This window comes from Balaenoptera ricei, chromosome 7 (assembly GCF_028023285.1).
Source record: "Balaenoptera ricei isolate mBalRic1 chromosome 7, mBalRic1.hap2, whole genome shotgun sequence".
NCBI classification, from domain to species: Eukaryota; Metazoa; Chordata; class Mammalia; order Artiodactyla; family Balaenopteridae; genus Balaenoptera; species Balaenoptera ricei.
Window position 1 is genome coordinate 4,108,827 of NC_082645.1, and position 22,349 is coordinate 4,131,175.

General features: G+C 34.0%; 1 protein-coding gene across 2 annotated transcripts in view; it reads right to left on the minus strand.

The window, feature by feature from the left end:
• Positions 1 to 879: 879 nt before the first annotated feature.
• The window catches only part of SLC35F5 (solute carrier family 35 member F5), a 42,713-nt gene continuing 21,243 nt past the window's right edge, over positions 880 to 22,349 (minus strand). The window contains exons 8-16 of one of the 2 annotated variants that reach the window (XM_059927633.1): positions 22,210 to 22,291; positions 21,376 to 21,463; positions 19,393 to 19,457; positions 17,092 to 17,196; positions 13,106 to 13,265; positions 8,661 to 8,751; positions 5,169 to 5,323; positions 4,570 to 4,656; positions 880 to 1,628 (exon numbers count right to left, since the gene is read on the minus strand). In XM_059927633.1, the coding sequence (XP_059783616.1) occupies positions 4,581 to 4,656; positions 5,169 to 5,323; positions 8,661 to 8,751; positions 13,106 to 13,265; positions 17,092 to 17,196; positions 19,393 to 19,457; positions 21,376 to 21,463; positions 22,210 to 22,291 (822 nt within the window). In that variant the 3' untranslated portion in view covers positions 880 to 1,628; positions 4,570 to 4,580. Of the gene's footprint in view, positions 1,629 to 4,569; positions 4,657 to 5,168; positions 5,324 to 8,660; positions 8,752 to 13,105; positions 13,266 to 17,091; positions 17,197 to 19,392; positions 19,458 to 21,375; positions 21,464 to 22,209; positions 22,292 to 22,349 lie in introns of those variants that run through there. The other variant, XR_009504171.1, reaches the window with a different exon arrangement.

The window sequence follows — 22,349 nt, forward strand, 5'->3', positions numbered from 1 at the left end:
AGAGGGGTATACAGATAGTAAACGTCAACCAAACATAGTCTTTGAGTAATTGAAATGTACTTCATTAGTTCTTTTCAAGAGAAAATTTCTTTGAAGTCCACATTCTTTACATGCCTTTAACCTGTGCCAAGCTCACAAAATCAGGATTATTTTCAGTTTAAGATTTATTGGTGGCACCAAATAGGATAACATCTATTTTTAAAATTTAATGTTATCAACAATCTTTTAAATTAATATAATATAAAAGTTCTCAGGACAAGCAGAAAGATGGCTAAACTTCACTTTAGACTTATGGTAACATCGAAGCAATTTTAAGAATGTGAATAAGATGAACTGAAGCTAAATATTGCAAAGGGAATTTTTAAAAATCAGATGTGTTAAGAAATTTTGAAGAGAAAGGAACTAATCTCACAAAACTTGAGAAGGAAATAGGTTCTGATTAATCAAAAGCCTGGATGAATCCTGAGACATACATTCATCTTCTGAGGGCTACAGTGAGTAGAGTCCAGGAGCTGCTGCACAATAAGGACATATAAGACCTAACTTTAAAAGTTAAAATCAGGAGTATTTATATTTAATTTAAACTTGGTAGAGGAAATCTTCAAATGTAATTTTTAAAGTAGAATTTCTTCTTGCCTTCCTTCTTTGGTTTTTAACCATAAAAATTTATTTAGGAAAACTAAAATTATTTAAAGAGGCATCTAGTTCTAGAATAATTTGGCACATTTATATGTGAAAAAAATCAGAAACCAATTGATAGATCTATAATACACACACATATATATATAAACATTTTATTTTAATAATACTCTTTATCACTTCAATTTACATCATTCCATTATGAAAATGTTTAATTGAAGAGAGGATATTTCTTCAAAACTCTAAATAAGCAGAGCTTTATCAATTAAATTTACAGCAATACAGTCTTTAGAAGTACATAATTCTTCATTTTACAATAATACTTCTCCTTTAAAAATTTGTCATGGTTTGTCACAGATTTAAAGTAGAAGGCACCTAATGCTATGAAAGGATAATACAGTATATGTAGTGTAAGTGAACCAGATCTTTTCTCAAATATCGATTCTTTCTAAAGTCCTACCAAATTTGTGTGAACATATTTGTTGCATAAATTAAACATTTTTTGTGTTGTTAATTTGTAATATTCTACAAAACTCAAAAATATCATCCGTACCTATTATAGGCAGCTTATTTTAGCATTTTACCTGTAAGAAACACCAATCTATATACTTAAAATGATTTCTTGAAAACATTTTCATAATATAGTCCAGCATTTAACAAATAATATGTGAAAATAAAGTCTCCAGAACATTAAAATTTTATCCCTTGATTAGTTCAAATTATTTCATCAGCTGAATTCCTTGAGATGTGTAAGGCATGTTGGTCCTTTAGATGGACTGTAGACTGAAACTTCCTATAACTGTAGTGATATGTACACAGCTACATAGCAAAGTACTTCATTATGAAAATGAAGAAAACAGACAAGAGGAAAATATGTTTTAGAGTTCCAAAGAACTGAAACTGTTATTTTTCAGACTAGGCACTGAAACATTTTTCTACAAAAACTTGCCAGGGATTGTCTCTTCACCGTATATTGTTCCATTATCAAGCTAAAAATAAAAACAAACACAAACACAGGAGGATCATTAGATTACAACTGTCATAGCTTTAATTTCTATAGTTTATATTTTAAAAAGCAAATTATCTCACCATTGAAATATATATCAAACACAGCCTATATACTTAATAACTGGATACCAGAACTTGAGGTGAGTTCTAAGAACACATGAAAGTGAGTTCTACAGCAATGTCAAAGGCTGACATCCAATACTACTTTAAGAGCACGTAATAACAGTTTTATTCACAGTATATTCCACCATTACCCCTGTCAAGACAAAGACTACTGCCCAACCTGCCCTACTTTATTCTACTCTATTGTAGTCCATCTTTTTTAGTCTTCACTATCTCCTCCTTATCCAGCTCTCACTTCCAAAAATATCTGGGTGAGGGTGGCTATGAGCGTGAATATGGGAATAATGCACAGCATACTAGGGAGGGAAAATGCATAAATTATAGAATTAAAAAGCTTTAAAGAATAATTATTTGCATTTTTTAATTTTAAAAATTAGAACAATTTTAAATAGACGAAAATATACATACTTAGTTCTACTCTGTCCCCAAAACCTCAGTAAAAAGATAATAAAGGGATTTTTTTTTAAAGTATAAACCACATGGACATAGAGAAGAACAGAGACAAGAAAAGAGCAGCCAACTCTTAGCTAGCAATGAAAAAATACAACCAGATACCTCTGTAAGGAGGGGTGAAGAAACAACTAAAAATAGGCAGATTGGTACAAAGTTTATAGAAAAAGCAGTTAGACACTCAGACGCTCGCCCCTCACGTTTCACAGCTGGTCAAGTGCCTCTTCTCTATCCCAGGAGAAGATCTGAGGTTTATTCTCCAAAAAGGGTAGTAACAGAGGGTCTCTGGACTGGGGAAATGCCAGGCACAATCCTACATGGCTCAGGTAAAAGTAACATTTATATAGGCATAACAGTGTAAACACTGATTACACATCTATTCAAAATCACAGGATAAATATCCTGGGATGATGAGGAGGTAGGAATGATACAGGGCTGGAAGGCAGGCAAGTGCGGTGGGAGCAGAGGAGGGGGAAACTGAAAGTAACCTGTCCTCACGTGCCATAGTGGGAAAACCAACTGAAGAGGCCTGAAACTGAGAAATCAAGAAATAGAAGTATAAGCATGGTACTTAGATGGAGAGGAAAATATGAAATGAATCAGTGAAGAGTTTAAAGGGACTCCTCAGGGTGGGGAATGAATGAAAGCAGGATAGGCAGTGCAGGGCAGGGGATAGCTGCATTGTACAATAAGAATTGTAGAACTCCAACTCTTCAAACTATGTGCATATATAACCATCCTAAGAGGAAAAACTAGAATAAAAAAAGACCAATCAAAGAAAAACATAAAACCAAGACAAATAGCCTTGGGTTAGAGGTGAATTTACCATGAAGATAAACTTAAGCTTCATGGCCAATGTGACTGCAAGGAGTTGACAGGAGTTGTTCAATGTTCTAGGTGAAGAGGGGAAGCCCAGGTGTAATCAAGAAACATTTCAATATAAATTGTCTGAAGTTATCTCAGAAGAAAGGGACCGGAATTTCCGGAATTTCAGTAATTTATTGTGATCTCTCGCTCTAAATAAATAATTGCTTTCCTACCTACCAAAGATATACGGTGGATATATTTCAAGGGCTCATTAAGAGAAACATAAACTGTCACGTACTCTTTCTGTCATGTAAGAAATATACAAGATACTATTTCTTAAAATTAATAAAAAATGTGGAAATGGTCTCGAAACATTGTTAAGTGAAAAGCATAGTCAGAGAACCAGGATATATATTGTGCCAGTTGTGGTAAACACACACACATACATGGAGAAGAGACTGGATATACACTGAAGTATTACATTTTTTCTTAATTTTATACTCAGAAAAAAATATTTTTCTAAAGTATATCATTAAGTAAAATGATGACCATTAGCATGAATATAAGTAATAGTTAAAACTTGGAATCACTTGTGATCATTTTGTAGTGTATAGAAATATCAAATCACAATGTTGTGCACCTGGACCTAACAGTGTTGTAGTTCAAGTATAATTTAATTTTAAAAAATAAATAAAAATTTTAATTGCCTTATTTTAGGACCATCTTGCCAATTTCTACAAGAAAGCTTGTTAGAATATTGACTGGGATTGCACTCAATCTATAGATCAGCTTAGGGATAACTGGCTTCTTAATAGTACATCTTAATGGGTTGAGTCATTCAACCCATGAACACATTATTATATCTCTCCATTTACTTATATCTCTAATTTTTCTTTGAATTGTTTTTTAGTTTTCCATCTACAAGTCTTGCACAATGTTTGTTAAATGTACTTGCAAGTATTTTTAAAAGTTCATTGTTTATGGAATTTTTCTTAATTTCATTTAATTATTGTTCATTGCTACATATAGAAATAATGGGAAGATATTTTTTATATTGACACTGTATGTGTGATCTTGCTAAACTCAATTATTCTAGTAACTTCTTTTGCTAATTCCTTAGAATTTCTAAATATAATCATGCAATCTAGAGCTGAATACAATTTTACTTCTTCCTTTTCAAAAAACAAACAAACAAAAAAAACTTGGGAATCACTTAATTTGACTCAGGTACTATATTGTATGTTTTAAACTTACCAAGTATTTAATTCTTCTAACAACTTTGTGAGGGACGTTCTGCTGCAACCCCATTTTACAGATAAGAAAGCTGAGGCACAGTGAGGTTAAGAACCTTGCATAAAGTCACAGAGCTAGTACATAGAGAAGCTGGAATTGGAACCCAGGCAGTCTGACTCCAGAGTTGGACTCCCTTAGCCTCTAAGCTGTATTGCCTCTCAAACAACTAATAATGGAAAATCGATTCTGTATTTGAGCAATACAGGAATAAGAACCTTATTCAATACTACTGTCAGCTAACATACAAACCTGGACTACAGCTAACTAGCTCCATCCTCCTGAGAAACACCGTGCATAGGAATGAGACTCTCACACTGTTCGCTGTCTTCTGGAACCCTTAAAAAAAGACAATAGTTAGGAAAGCTTTAGACCTAAGGAACCCTTAAAAATGATCTATTCCACTGGCTGAGGCTTGAGGTCAGAACTAAGACAAGGTCAAGATTCCCCAACAAACTGTCCCAAATTCTTTTTAGAGTAGAATGTAAAAAGGTTTCTCTCTCTTAAAAAGAAAGACATTGAAAAAAAACGGAGGCAATGTTATCATATTTTATTATGAATTTTGTTCAAACAAACGTTTTCTACATTTAAATTTGTTTTAGCAAAACAGTAAGCACTTTGGTTGTACCTGTGAATCAAAACTTTTTTTTTAAAAAAAAAGCAGTTGGGAAGAAACTATCTTATCACCTGAAGGATCTGAACAAATTCTTTTATCTGGCATTGTACGTATAAAATTATAATCTTTTAAAAATTCTTCACAGAATCTCTAAAAAGCTAGGCCAGCATGATATGATTCCCAATTTACTTAGTAAACATTATTTTAAAAAAATCTATATTAGAACTTAACCTACCTCTGAATTCGATGTTTTCTGCATATAAAGGCAAAAATTCTTCTGATTCCCACCATCACAGGATCCCAATTATTATAATGGCACAGGAGAGTTACAATAAAAAATGAAAAAAATACAGGGATAGCGCCTGCAAAAAATAACCAAGAAAACTGCACCTAAAAATAAGAGATAGAAAAAAAACAAAACACCCACAATTATCATTGAGACAATTTTCCCTTTAACATAAGTTTTTCACTTATGATAACTTGCAGGAATAAATTAAAACACCAAGAAAATAATACTAATCTTTGACAACATATTAAGTATGTTATTATTAAATATAAGGATTCAGGACTTCAACATATTAACCACTTGCTTAAATTACCAACAAAAATACTTCTTGCTTGGAAAATAGCCTAAAGGAAAGCATGCTTTTCACTAATAAGTACAGGCATAGTACATCAGAAACAGAATTATGAAATTTTAAGCATTTGCCTTACACATCGCATTGCCCATTTTTTCTTTACTGATTACTGCCTGTTCTCAAGTTGATTCTTCCCCTTTAGTTCCTGAAGTCATTTTTCAAAACTCCTATTTTTGAAAAACTAGGTTATGCTATTGCCGTGATATGTTATGTTATGGTTCTTAAGACAGTACTAAAAACAGATGAAACTCAAGTAAAACTTTTGCAAACATTTTATTAATGAAATATAGCTTGATTATCTAGTAAAAAATGAAATAGAAATTTTCAAAAGGAAATCATGACTAAGTAAAATAACGATTACAAAGAGAAAGACTTTCAGCAGTGAGGAGCCCTCAGATCGCCAAGCCTGACCCTCCAATCCAACATTTTATCAGGGTCGTCAAGAAAATTAAAAATAATGAGATGCCATAAAGTTACCCCCCCCCCAAAAAAATCATTCTTTCCTTTACCATCTAGATTCAACTAAGGATCAAAAACAATTGCTAAAAAGAGCCTGCACTGATTAACTATTGAGACTCAGCTGCAACACCCTGGTGGTTTGCTTTCAAAATAATGACAAAAACAGTAACTCCTATCTTTAAAATAGGGAAGAAAAACTGCTTGCCCTCTCTAAGCATTAAAAAAATGAAGTTGAGAATCAAAGGCAAGACTCCCTCTGGTGGAAAACATATACTATTCCATTTCATACCACCCATTAGTCAGAGTAAAGGGGTTTTGTGAGAATAATGGTTTTTTTATGAGGGACTCATAATGCGTAACACAAGAGAAACCACTGATAACTTTTAACATGCATGTTCTGCTTGTATGGTACACACACACAGGCTGAGTCAGGATAAGAACACCCAGCAGTAAGTACTAAAACGCCTTCACACTGTTATCAAAGTATTGGTATAACATATTCTTGGAATATTTGCCAGAATATTTAATAATCTAGAAAAACCATGATGAACTTAAATGACCCAAGAACAGAAAAAGTATAAAAAACTTATGACTAATGAGAGTTAAAAATGCAGATATAGTTGATAGAATGATTTCATGAATATTCAACTAAAAACCCTATTTTAGAACTGAAAAAAGCAAACTTTATAAAGGTAGGTAAAACTCTAGATGACTTTTACAGGCAAAGTTCACTTTTAACAATGCAGTTATTTATATGTTGCCGAATAATAAAAAAAAACTTTTAATTTGATTTCCAACAAGCTATGAAGACAATTTTTTTAAAATGAAGACATTTATTAACAACGAAAACTGCCTAAGTAAACAAAAAGAGTCTAATTCCTGAATATATCTGAATATAAACCTGAAAACAATCAGGGATGCTTCCTATTATACCAAATACCAATAGGTTAAAAAAATATATATTTTAAGCACAATAAGTAAAGTTGATAAATGCTAAAATTTCAGAAACTATATATAAATATGCTTGGATAGTAGAATAAAAAAAAACCCAGGAAAGTAGGTTTCTCCTACCATGTTTCTATTACAGGTCTGGGGCATACCCTGCTACTTTTACCAGAAGGTATCTTCCTGCCCTCAATCCCCACCAAAGGCCCAGCCTACTCATTTAACTGATTCCCTAATCTTGATGCAAAGACAATCAAGAAATGACTGTTGGTATGTTTTTCTAATCTATTATATATACATACATTTTTCCCTTGTGTTCTGCCTTCATCTTAAAATATCTGAACTAATGACATAATCATTTAATAAAATTAAATCTGCTGTTACAGTTCTTTTTAAAAAATCCAAAAATAAAATTAACCTTCAATTTTTATCTTTCAAATCTGCAAAAAAGCCGATGTTTTCAAAATATCAGTATGTAAAGTTCATTTACACAGCAATCTACCAAAATCCTCTAATAAGCAGCACTTCCCTAGTTTCACTAGAATAATTTTGGTTGATATTCAAGATTATGACCCTGAGATGTGGAAAGACCTGGATGTTATTTAAATCTATAAAAGGATTTAATGATGTATGACTTTAGTGTTACATATATTTTATAATATTCACATTTTTTGAAAATGCATGGTATATGTAAGATAAGTAATTCTCAATTACAAAGATTTCCATTCTTAACCATGACAAATAAATTAGAATTTATTGAACCATAAAACAAAATTAAATACCACAGAATTGTTTTTTTAAATAAAGAGGATACATATCACTGAGAGTATTTTGCCTTTATCCTAAAAACTGCATGAAGATCTAAAGAAAAATAAAAATCTGATTGTAACTTCTACACATTATAAGCGTTTGGGCTTGCAAGTATTTTCTTCAAATTATATTAAACCAAACCACACACACACATCATTTTGTTACTTAATATTGGCATTAAAAGCTTACAAATATTGAACTGAGTGATAAAAGGCTACACATCTTTTCGTGTTAGCCAGTGGCACATCTTTTTCTCCCTAGTACCCCTAGAACCACTAAAGAAACTTCTCCCTTCGGGCTGCTGGGAGGGACCCTCCACCCCAATTCTCTTTTCTGCAACGTTATCATGGCCAGCATTTATCACAAGAACCCTCACATTCAGACCAGGACTTCACAGACGAGGGAAGGAGCGCCCGCCCTGGTGAGTCCAGACAGAAATGAGCGATCACTGAGAAACGACGTTATTCCTGTGCCGCTCACATCTATGGGAGTATTAACAGAGTGTTAAGAAACCTTTGGAGTCTATCTGAGAGATCAAAACACTACTATTTATATGATTAAACTATATCCCCTATTCCATACCACTGACTCACCAAAGAACATTTGGAACACAATGAGCTCCAAAACTGGAGAACTATATATAAAGACACTGCCCTTAATTTAGAAATTAAGGAAAAATATTGAAAGGCTAAAAAATGCAACACATTATCCATTTCTTTGGTACTTTTTATATCTCTTTGTAGTAAAACAGCTTGGAAGAGTAGGCATCAAGTATTATTCATGATCATCTTTATAATTTTTAGTCACATTCCTTACCTTTCATTAGCTCTGTTTTAACAATACACTTAAAATATCTAATAAATAGTTTGCCTTACCTTTTGCATACACATGTCAGCTATTATGGACAGAGGTATTGTAAGGCTTAGTGCAAGTGTGCCTATCAGTGATGAGGTAAGAAAGCAGCCCCTAAAAAGAAAAAAAAGAAAATATACATTTCCATATCAAAAAAGTAAAAGAACCAAAGAAAAACAATGATCAAAAACTATCTATCTTACAATATAGGCAAGAGAGATCAGGAGCAAAAATAAAAGCTCAGGATGGACTAAGACATAATAAAAAATAGAGTTACTAAGATCATTCTTACAGTTTATCTTCAAATATTAAAAATCCAATACATAAGTATACAAATTTCAAGACTTTATGCTATTTTCTAGATCTGCTTACAGATGCTATTCAACTTTTGATGTATAGCTTATATTTTATTAACATTTTTAATAAAACTGTCAAAAGAGTTCTTATAGTTTTGTGATAATGATACTTAGCTAACAAAGGAAACAGCTATATTGAAATTTCAGGACAATACCACATAACACAGACTTTAACCAAGTGATAAGCCAACAGGTGGGTCTGTCATTAAAGCAAAAATATCTCACCCTCATTAAAAACTAAAGTAGTCTTTAGATGTGTGCTGCTCTTTTGATGTGGCTTAATATCAGAAAAAAAGAACTTGAGTATTTTTCAGGGATATTTCCTTGTTGTTTTTCATTTTTCTAGCAATTGTCCAAACCAAAACCTAAGCTCTTCATTTTATTTTCACCTTGAACTATCAATGTTGGTATCAAATTTTGACATACCAATTGCATATAATTTTATACAGCTGAAGGAAAAAAATGAAGGAAAGCATTATATTGAATAGATATTTGGGTATATAAGAAGAAAATGAATTATAGGCCAAGATAAAACCATAATGTATAATAATTAGGACTACAGACCCATGGAAATTATAGGCAAGTAAATTCTAGCTCAGTATATGTTAGGATTAAGAATGCTGTCCTACAATAAAAGAGGCTATCTCTTGATAAAGTGTCACTTCAAGTATTCACCAGAGGCTGGACAATTAGCTCCTATTGATGTGGTACAGAAAACTCAAGTGCTAGTCCACTATTCATGAACTGATCTGTGAAAAGAGGGTTCAGGGATCAAATATCGCTTATTTTAAATTAAAAAAGTTTTTAATAAATTAATTTATTGGCCACACTACAAGGCTTGCAGGCAGGATCTTAGTTCCAGGACCAGGAATCGAACCGGGGCCCCGGCAGTGAAAGCGCTGAGTCCTAACCACTGGACCACCAGGGAATTCTCTTGGTTTTTGTTTTTTTTTAATGCAGTATATGTTCTTAGAGATTTATAATGCAAAGTAGAATCACACTGAGTCTGAGATGAAGTATTAAAAACCCTGTTTGACTTATACCAGCTTTTCCCAATTTAGCTGATGGCTAAATACATCTGATTTATTTTTTTAATTAATTAATTTACTTATTTATTTTTTGGCCGAGCCACGCGGCACACAGGACCTTAGTTCCCCAGCCAGGGATCGAACATGTGCCCCCTGCAGTGGAAGCGCAGAGTCCTAACCACCAGACCACCAGGGAATTCCCCATTTGATCTATTATTCATTCAACATGCTCCAGGAAATGCTAAGACAGAGGACCAGGTGGATAATCTCACATCTATACTAGCGGTACAATATATGGAGTTAACAGTGCACTTAAAAATTTTTTTTCAAATAAACAATGAGTGACAAGTACACATCTTTAATTTCCAAAAAATTCACAACTGCACTTTTAAATCTTTAGTATACTACTCAGCACCTGATTATATATGCTGAAGTTTGTTGTCTATTTATAGTTAAACATACAATAATCTTGCCTTCCTAGAAAGAAATCATCATACACGCAAAGATTATGACTTCTGATTTAACTATTTTTAATGATCTAAAAAGGTATAAAATACGTAGATATGCTCCTTATAATTTTGAGTTACCAACAACACCTAGAATTGAAGGGATATGAAGTTTGTTTCATTACTGACTAACTTACTGCTTTTGAGTTGTAACCATAAGTACTCTTAAATGCTTGAGTGTAGAAGTATATCTGAAAAATAAGCCTTTTTGAGGTCCTGAAAAATCCACCCCAGGTAAGGATAAACATAGCTTTGATCATAATATATGACCTTGAGTGTCCAGTTTAGTCAACAATAAACACTCATATACACAGTTGGGAATATAAATTGTGTTCCTTCTGTAGAGAATAACTTTGCAATTCTCTCAAAATCTAAAGTCTACACATTTGATTCAGTCTTTTCAGTATTTATCCTATAGAATACTTACATGTATATGCAAGAACATATATGAGGATGTTCAATGCCATACTATTTACAAAGCAAAAGACGACAAACTAAAATGTCTCTCAAGAAGGAACTGGTAAAACACGTTATGTTCTATGCATTATGTTACATAATAGATTGGAGCATAACAGATTAGAGTATTACACAAGCTTTAAAAAATGAATCTAGTGGCTGATATCTAAAGATTTACAAGACGGTAATTTGTGTATAGAATGATATCCATAGTTTGCATGTTAAAAATAAAACAAATTGGAGGGGGGAGGATTAAGAGACTGATAACACACTTCTGTATATACAGACAATTTTGTAGAAGGCTTAGAAGTTAATAGTGGTTGCCTCTGGGGAAAAGAAATGAAAATTTGGGGTAGAAGGGAGATTACCTTTTCACTGTAATCCGTTTTGTACATTTTTGTATGTATTACTCTCTTAATTTAAAAAAAGTTAAATACAAAAAGAATAAAAGTATTTCAAAACATGTTATTTATTATTTCTTTAACTGTAAAATTTTCCAAGGGAGCAAACTCAGGAAAGCTCACATAAGAGAGAGATTACATATGTCACAACTCATATTCACTTATCCCCAAAGCCTACATTAAAATCTGCTGACATAATGAAACTCTAGTGTATATATTTATTAAACATAACTCTCTCGATAAAGAACGAGTATTATAATATTTGTAAGTGGTATAGTCCATGTTTATTATGAGTCTCAATGTAATACAAACCATACTAAACCTTTCTCTCATCTAATATCCAAAAATTTTTTAAAATTATTTCTTTCAAATATGTAAAAACTCCTTGCTTTGAAACTTTCTAATCTAAGCTAAACTTAGAAAAGTAGGGAATACAAACTTCTATTAAAATACAGTGAGTGCATAATTGTTTAAAGCATATGGTTCACTGGGTTGAACCCTATGAAACTGCCATCAAAAATGGTTTAAGATCAACAATTCCTTATGGTTCAACTAAGTTCAATCAAAACACTACCAGTAAGCAGTTTCATCTGCCCAGGACCAAGAGTGGAAAGAGGCAAGAGAAATGATAGAACAAAAGAAGTGATAGGACAAAAGAATGAGACATATGGTATGTATTAATATATAAAATAAAATATGTAATTCTTTTTGGTTAAAAAAAAATGAGCACCTAAAATAATTTGTACAAAATGAGATTTTGATACCAAAGAGTTTTAGATCAGCAAAGGAATTTAATTACATAAATTACTACAATACAAAGTAAATCTTTAAGTACTACACGAAAGGGAGTGAGTACAGAGGATATCAAGAAAATAGAGATATTTCCTTAATTGGAGAGGGCAGAGAAATGTAGGCAGAGCATTAAGGAAGACTTGATGGAAAAGGCTATTTTTATTGCAGTCTTTTGCAAGGGAAAACTAGTCAGTAGTCTTAAATGGTATATAATAAAATACATTTAGGAGTTTAAGTACAATTTGTGTTTCTTTTTAAGTTCATATTAGATGGAAACAGGACTAAGTATTAAGCTCTCTATTTGAAGTTTTCTTAAACTCCATATATGATACTGTTGTCAAACTTTTAAGATTATTATCATATATCAACATAGTTGATATTACAACATATCAAACTATGTTAAAATCTCAAGTTAATCAGAGCTTAGGGTTTATATATCTGCCTCACTCATATGAAAAGTCCTGAGAATAAACAAAACAAAAAGGTCTATGAACAACCAAACAGACATTCCAAAGTCTCCTGAATAAGCAAAGTCCCCAGATTCTCACTTAGAATTCATGTATTCACACCTGGGATACACATCTCCTAAGTGTGACTGTCCATTAGATAACGATGCCTTGAATTAGCATAACACTCTACTTTCTAAAACATTCTATAAATTCAGATCATTCTTATTCATTTATTTGTTCAGCAAAATTCATGAGCTCCTTCTATGTGCCAGCCACTACTCTATGCAATGGGTACACAGAAATTAAAAAACAAAACACAGTTCCTGCTCTAATGGAGCTACTGTATTAAGTTGTAAGTGTGTGGGGTGGGAGGGTGCGCACGAGGGGCCATCAGAAGACAGAAGAACTAGAAATGCTTAAACTAGCCAAAAGTCAATAAACTCATAACTAATAAATCACAGGGCAATAAACAGTACCTACCACAACCACAGGAACTCTGAGAGCACTGTTCCAATAAGGCCATTAATGATAATGCACATCAGTACTACTTTATTGGGAAACTCAAAGTCCTCAAATCCAGTATAATGAAGTAAAAAGAAACCTGGCCATAAGAGCAGCAGATTAAAGAGACCTACAAAACCTAAACACGTATAAAAGAGAGAAAAGTTAGTAACTGTGATTTATTTCAATTTTCCAAACTTACAACTCTATAATCAGAAAACGTTAGATTTTGCACAAAGGGCTTCAACAGGTTTCCTTAACTGAAATTTCTGTTACTTTTGTTTTTAAGTAAGTCTTATGGAGAGATCAACACAAGAAAAAACTTTATCAAGCAACTGGTGATCACTGAGTCTTCAAGGTTCACTGTATGGAGTGTATGGAGCAAGTACTGCAGCACAAACCACTTAAAACAACTCAAAAAGAAGGGTTGTTAACCTTAGATTATAATAATATAGCGTCCTAGAACTTAAAGGAATAACTGGTGCGTGCATGTGTGTGTGTATTCAGCCTAAATTATTAAGAGGAACTAGACGGTTTACTCTCTGATTCGAATCATATTTATGCTTAAAGCACCCGTGCTATGCTAGGAATAATGGAGGAGGGTCCCCCAAAAAGATAAAATTCTTGCTTCCCGCCTTCCCAAGAGCTCATAAGCTAGTCTGTGAGATTACACACATACACCAATAGTTATTCAAGTATGAACTAAGCAGGGACTATGTGTAAAGGAAGGCTATAATATTTAGTGGTTAAGTGTGTGCTCTGCAGTCTGATTGCCCTGGGTTCCAATCCCAGCTCTACCATTCACTAGTACTGTAATCTTTAGGCAAACTTTAGGCAAGATGCTCAACCTCTTGTAAACCTCAGTTTTCCAATATATAAGTATAAAATAATATTTAATTAGGTTACTAGGAAGAGTAGACGAACATATAAAATACAGCACAGTACATGGCATGGAGTAAATAGTTAATAAAGGCTAGCTATTATTATTATAGAAACATAAGCTTATATAAGACTATAACATGTGAATGTAAAGAAAAAAATATTTTATAGCAGTTTTTATTGGACTTGGTATATAGTTTAACACCACAGTTCCACTATGAGATCCAGAGGTAACTACAGAGCTTTCCTAAAAGAAAATTAAATTACAGTAGGTATGTATTTTATATTTGCTGCTAAATAATAAACTAGTATTTAGGATGCCTCGTTAAATCTTTATTTATTTATTTATTTTTGGCTGTGTTGGGTCCTCGTTTCTGTGCGAGGGCTCTCTCCAGTTGCGGCAAGTGGGGGCCACTCTTCATCGCGGTGCGCGGGCCTCTCACTATCGCGGCCTCTCTTGTTGCGGAGCACAGGCTCCAGACGCGCAGGCTCAGTAGTTGTGGCTCACGGGCCCAGTCACTCCGCGGCATGTGGGATCCTCCCAGACCAGGGCTCAAACCCGTGTCCCCTGCATTGGCAGGCAGACTCTCAACCACTGCGCCACCAGGGAAGCCCATAGGATGCCTAGTTAAATCTTAATAGGGCTGGAGCACCTACTCTCACCTGCTGCTTAAGACTCACAGGACCTGCCTTCTCCGAAGGACTATCTTGGACAGCGACCAAGTCGGCCTTTCCCAGGAAGTTCCCACCCCTCCCCACTCCACACCCTGGGCAGCCAAATCCTAATGGCTCTCGGCCAGGACAACTCTGAGGAGTGCCTGGGCACATTACCTGCTCCCCCTGTGCTCCCTGCCCAGGGACCTGCAACGAGCTGGGCCACACCTCAACTGTACCAGAGATCACGCGGTTCTCTCCCCTTCTCTATTCTGCTCCTCTCACTCCCTTGCCAGTCTTTCCTGCAGAGCACCCCTTCAGTGAATCTCCCGCACCAAAGCCCTGTCTCATACCCTGCTTCTAGGAAACCCAACTTAAGACACCTAGTGATAAAAATAAAAATGAACAAAACAACACACGTACACAAGGCTTGTATAGTATTAAAAAGTTCTTCTAATTAAAACACCAAAATTTGGCATTATCAAGAACCAAATCTCTTTTCTGTTCCCTGAACTATGAAACCTATGAAATCCCACATTAAGTAACAACTTTTGGATCTAGAGATAAAAGATCCAAATCACTTCACTTGTTCTCTAGACCCTCCAGAATGCAGCCACATGCACTTCTGCTCTTCCCTAAAGTGAACATTCCAGCACAATGGATCTACTCACTGTTCCCTGCTATGCTCTGCTCACATCCAAATGCCGAAAGAACCCTCTACATCCCAACCCTAACTACTACTTCTCCAATCCTATCTATTCTAAAGCCCATGTCAAATTCATATTGCTTTCCATATCATGGCACATATGAAGAAGATCAACCAAGTTATATGGCTGTGTACTACTCTCCTATAAGAGTAAATAAGCAATTTTTCTTGAAAGCTGCCAATCTTAAAAAAGAACACCGTAAAACATTAACATTTTAATCCATTCCAGATGGAATTTTCTATGACTTTAAAATAAGACATCATTAAAATTATCTTCATATTTAAAGTATACTTATTGAATTCTCTACTTGAAAGGAACTTGAGTGATCACCCAGTCTAGTGGCTTTTCAAAGGTTTTATTTTTGTTAATCTTTAGGTGAAAATATACAAACTATTTTTAGCAGAAAAATCATTTCTACAAATTAAATTATAATGCTAAAAAACCAACAAAGCAGAATTGCTCCAGCAGAAGCAGCAAAGGAGTCTGAGAACCAGACTCACACGTGCAACTCCACCTCCTTCCAACCTTCCCAGGATCCTCCATAAATCAGCTACTAACCTAGTCCAATCTTCTCATTTTCAGATGACTATGAGATAAATGAAGTTATAACAGCTAGGGTCCATGTCTCCTGGTTCCCTGTAAGCTGCACTTTGATTTCTCATCACCATGCTTCTTTATCTATTGATATTCAGATATCTTTTGGAAGATATCTTGTCAATGTGCTCTTCTTTTGCAATCCTAGATATCACAAGTTCTTTACTGAGCTGATTTCAGGCAAAGGAGAATTTATAAAAATCATATTAGGCATTTACCAAAATTAAGAATTGATGCCAGAAACTATAACTGGATAATTTGAAAATCTATGTCATAAAAGAATATGAGGGCTTCCCTGGTGGCGCAGTGGTTGAGAGTCTGCCTGCCAATGCAGGGGACACGGGTTCGAGCCCTGGTCTGGGAGGATCCCACGTGCCGCGGAGCAGCTGGGCCCGTGAGCCACAATTACTGAGCCTGCGCGTCTGGAGCCTGTGCTCCACAACAAGAGAGGCCGCGATAGTGAGAGGCCTGCGTACTGCGATGAAGAGTGGTCCCCGCTTGCCACAGCTGGAGAAAGCCCTCGCACAGAAACAAAGACCTAACACAGCCATAAATAAATATTAAAAAAAAAAAAAAAAATCACAACCCTAAGAGGTACAGAAAATATTAAAAAAAAAAAAAAAAAAAAAAGAATATGAGTCTTAAAGTGCAAATGGAAAACCTTCAAAAGACCTACAATTTTTAGTAAAAACAAGTACATAGACTGAAACAGTATTATACGTATCATTTTCGGGCAGTTTCCCCAATCTTACACTTCTAACAATTCAAAAAAGGCAAAATGTATAATACAACAGGTATACACTCACATGCTTATAACAGCATAACCTGTCATATCAGTGAGGAAAATATCTGAGTCACAGGCTGAAGACATTAATTCGAAAAAGGTGTTAGAAGGAATTTCTTTACCTCACACTGAGGGAATGAGCGTTTCCTCACAGGTGCACAACTATGCAGAACAAGGTAAGAGAAAAACATTGAAATTGGACTTCATAATCTTTAAAATCTAATGGTTTTAAAGAATCACATGGGGGAGTGGGGAGGAAGACTTCCCTATTCCCTCCAAAAAACAAAAACGAAACCCTAAGTTAATCATTCAGAGTACATAGCCTCACAAGTTAAACATAGTCTTACCAAAGAACATTGGAATATCCAACTTATCTTCTCTGTCTACTTTTCTCTTGATCATAACAATGTAGACAGCATAGAGCATGGCTCCAACAAGAGACCAAATGGAACCTGTAAAAATCAAGATAATAATTTAAAGCATCTGTTCATTAACTCATTTATCACACACTTATTTAAAATCTGACACAGTCAGCTCCTATTTCAAGAAACAACTATTCAAATATGAAAAGATAAAGTATAACCCACCTTATCCATGGCCTCCAGGAATATAGGAAGGAGTTTAAAGTATAAACAAATAAATGCAAAAACATTCACCTCAATGATCTAACCAATGTTATACATGTTATATTGCCAACATTTTGGTATTTAATTTTGAAATGCATACTTCATACTGTCCCCTACATAAGCAATTATGACACCTGACACAGCCAACTTAACAATGCTTCCTTCCCTCTCTAAGCAGTTGTTTATATTGTTCTCCCCACTGCCATGTATCATTTTTAATATACATTCTACCACCATCTTCAAGACCCTATTAAAGTCCCACCACTGCCACCAAGCATCCTCTTTCTACTCCACTGAATTTCCATCCTTCTTGTCTTCTATTTTAGATAATGTAATACTTACTACAGTTAAATATAGTATTATTTTATTCTCTAGGGGCTTCATTTTGTCAATCATATATTATTGATTAAAATAAAAAACTCCTTGACAACTGCAAACACATAATTTATAGTTTTTAATGTTCTAAAATATCTAACATAATGTAGGGCTCACAGTACCTGCATAATAAATATGGATTCTCTTTAATATATTAACTCACTCGCAAGAACATTTAAGTAAGCCTTTAAAAACAGCTGTATAAGGTGTTGCCAGGTGACCATATTCAATACTTTAATCAATTATCCAAAAGTCCAGTGTTTCATTAAATCTATTTATTATTACTATTACTACTAAACTTTTTTTAAAAAGCAAAGGGAAAGCCTGTCAACAAAATCTCTCACACACACGCAACAAATATATATATTGTTTTACACATACAGATCGGCTCTGGGTGAGAAAGAGGTAAGGCAGTTCAAGACACAGCTCCCTGGGCAGTAACCAGGAATAGTTTAGAAAGCATTGTTGTATTTAATAAACTTTAAATGTCTAAAGAAAGTATCCGGAAGGAGGGACTTCCCTGGTGGTCCAGCAGTTAAGACTCTGTGCTCCCAATGCAGGGGGCCCAGGTTCAATACCTGGTCAGGGAGCTAGATCCCGCATGCCGCAACTAAAGATCCCATATGCCACAGCTAAAGATTCCGCATGCTGCAACTAAGATCCTGCATGCTGCAACTAATACCCGGAGCAGCCAAGTAAATAAATAAATAAATATTTAAATAAATAAATAAATAAATAAAAAATAAAGAAAGTATCCAGAAGGAAACCAATTAAGCTAGATTCTGACTACCCTTCTTTTGTTAAATCTAAACAATGGATCAAAAACAAAGTGTTTACTGTAGTAGTAACTGTTTCAGGCAAGAATCAAAAGTGAATGACAAAATTAGCAGGTACAAGCATGATGGATAGGATATATGTATAGTCTCAGTATCTCTTACAAGATGATTATTACTTACAAAGGGAAAAATCAGTAACTACACTGGAGCAACCTGACACACAACTTTAATATTAATGTCACCAGTAATGGGACAAATCAACATCATGTGCCTTCTGATATGATGTACTTATCAGGACACAATATCACTTCCATGGTATTCTTGCCAAAAATGCACAACATAAATTTAACCATAAGGAAATATCAGACAAACTCAGATTGAAGGACATTCTACAAAACAAGTGGACAGTATCCTCCAAAAATATTAAAGTTATGAAAGACAAAAAAAGACTGAGGGATAGTTCCAGATTAAAGAAAACTAAGGAAACATGACAACTAAATACAACACATGATGTTGGACCAGGAAAAGAACATTAGTGGAAAAAATGGTGAAATTTGAAAAGGATCTACAGACTAAATAAAAATTATTGTAACCACTGTTAATTCCTGATTTTTAAACCTGTACTGTAGTTATGTACATTGCAACTAGTTAAGAGAATCTGGAGGAGGGCTATATGAGAGTTCTGCGAACTAGTTTTTAATTTTTTTACATTATTTCCAAAGGAAAAGTTAAAAAAAAAAAAAGGCCTTGTTAGGGCCCACCCTGTGTGTGTGTGTATGCACGTAAGTGTGTGGACATGCACATGCATGATGACATGCACAGAACTTTTCTTGTATACTCTAACAGAAAGAATGCAGAGTCATATACTTACCTATTGGGTCTCTTCCAGCAGATTTTTCAGACTCTGACAGGTTTACCAGCACAACACCTCCGATGCTATGAGAATAAGAGTCATTACTGATAAATAAAATAATAAATTCCTTAAAAAGACTAACCTCAAAGATCAAAATTATTTACAAGTAATAAAGACTAATCTCAACTTTGGGTAAAACTATCAAAGAATTAATGATTTAATTAATAATATCTAACAATATTATCAGTATAGTATAAGTGTTATACTTACATTAACTCACTTAATCCACATAAAATGCCCAATATTACCTTATAAGGAAGGTATTATTATTATTATCATTCCCATTTTACACATGAGAAAATTAATGCACAAAGAAATGAAGTAACTTGACCAAAATCACACAGCTGGGACTGAAACGCAGGCAGTCTACTTCCAGAGTCCAGTGTTCTTACCTGCTATGCTATCTTCTGCCTTTCAGTTAGGAAAAAATTAACCAACTTATCATCCCTCTTCCTATCTTTTTTGGCAATGTACAAATATCAAAACCCATATAAACCTAGCAATGGCACTAACTCTCACTGGTAAAACCGAAATTAATGGTAAAACTATCCTTAAATATTTAAATAATTAAATTAATCCCATTATTTTAATGTAAAAATAAGACCAAATTAAGGATGTAGAGAAATCAAGAGGTTATTCCTTCATTCAACTGTTGCTTAATGAGCTAAACTTCGGGTTAAGCAACGAACAAGAGAGATGTGGTTCCTGTCCTCATGGAGCCTTATACTGTCTTTCTATTTCTATGTATCTTTCTACTTTTATTAAGACAATGAAAAGAAAAGGCATGAATTTTGAACAAAGTTGGATAAACCTCATCACTTCCCTCAGACAAATATACTGTATTTCCCTAATGCAAAAATATGTTTGGCTAAAACATGGGCCAATCATGCAAAAAGAATAAATTCCTAGTGTCCATAAAGTCTAAATGGTAAATTAGTTGGTTCAACCCGATTGCCCATGGAAACTACCATGTCAAGTTACCCTTATATCTAAAAGAAAGAAACACCACTTATGTGATTGCCAAGTGCCAGGCTCTACGATAATCACTTTCTATATACATCCCTCCAAACTTTAAAACAAGACTGCAAAGTAGTAGATGATACTATCATCATTTTGTCATCTAGGAAATCCTCTCAGAGAGTTTAGGGCAAGTGCCCAGGGGCAAAAAGCAGAGCTCTGATTCAAACCCACCTCTGAAAGTTCAGAAACACTAATCTTTCTGGTAAATTATTCTGCTACCTTCTCAGATTTCTGATTTTCTCTCACAAAAACAACAGCTTCATCAAACCAACACGTCTTTTTTGAGCACTGACTGTGAGCGAAGCTTTATGCTAGGCCTTTGATGACACAAAGAAGTAGAAAACAAGGTTTTGACCTTCAAGGGTTTGTAATCTCGTAGGGATACAAAGTTAAATAAAGTAAAAGATTTAAATTAGTCATTAATGATACTTATGTATTGTATTACAAACAGTAATACAAAATTGCCAGATAATTTATACAGAAATAATTGAAAGATTGAGGCTGAGACAATCAGAGAAGACTGCAGGTTAGATTTCTAGAAGTGGGAGAAGTGAAAACTAAAAACTAAACAAAAAGGGGAACATGTTTTAGGAAAAGGAAACAAACTTGGGAGCTTACGAGGATTACCAGGCAGTTAAACGTGAACGTCAGTACAACACTTAGTGGTCCACAGTCACGTGAATGGGAACCAAAGCTGCTTTGGGGTCCTCCCTCCAGTTACCCTCCCCAGGAAGGTTTCGAAAACTAGCCAAGGATGTGATGCAGAGCTGAGTAGCATAATGTCCATTTAAAACCTTTTACCTTCATCTATCTTTGCCTATACAGTACATTATAATATAAACTATCGTCTATCATTACCAGAAATGCTTTAAACATTGCATTTTTAAGCAGAATAAACTAGCTATTACACTATATTCTCACCTTAAAATTACAGCTAATAGTTTAGAAAGAGTAAATCTATCTCCACTGTTACTTGGAAACATTGCAGCAAGGATTAAGGTAAAAAGTCCTATGGAGAGAAAAGGATAAAAAAAAGATACATTAGCTTAAATACTGTCAAAATTATTTATTACCAACTTGACTGTTTAAATAAGTTAATTACACACCTAACTTTTAAACTAATTTTTGTCATTTTTAAATGACTAAGAATAAGACTGCAGTTACCTAGGCTGAAACGTTCAGAGATCACACATAAAAACAGCCTCCAAATGAAACCATGTTTATTTCAACAATACAGATCAAGTACAGTCCTATTTATTTTAAAACTAATAAGAGAGTTAAACTGAGCATTCAGAGTAACATTCTGACCTCATCATAATCAAGCATGTGTACTAAAGTTATTTTTACAGCTTCAAAAATACTTTTTTTATCTTCCAGATTTGGAAGGTGATTCAATTTTAAAAATAAAACACCTTTCACAGGGCAAATTATAGTTATGAAATAAGCAATTACATTTAGCCAAAGGGTTGAAAAAAAGATCTTTAGAAAGAATATGTGAAAGGAAAGACAGTTACAATACAGTCAGCCTATTAAACTTTAATATATTGTTGTATAAAAAATACTGTAAAGTATTGGAAGGAATATAAATAGCACAAGGCTATGACACAAAATTTAAAGATTAAATAGTAGTTATACCAATACACATTAGAAAGAATGAAATAATTTAAAACAAGATAAAAATATATGTATATGTACACATATATATCAGAAATAGGTCTCGAGTTATAATACAGATTTTGAAGACAAATTTCTTACCAGAAGTTGAGGACAAAATATTAACTATAGCAACTTTTGTGTCTGAAAGTGCTTCTTGATATGACAAATTTGCCAAAAACCACTAAAGAAATAGAAAATAAAGTGAAACCTAATAAATGACTTTTTATATTTGTCATTAT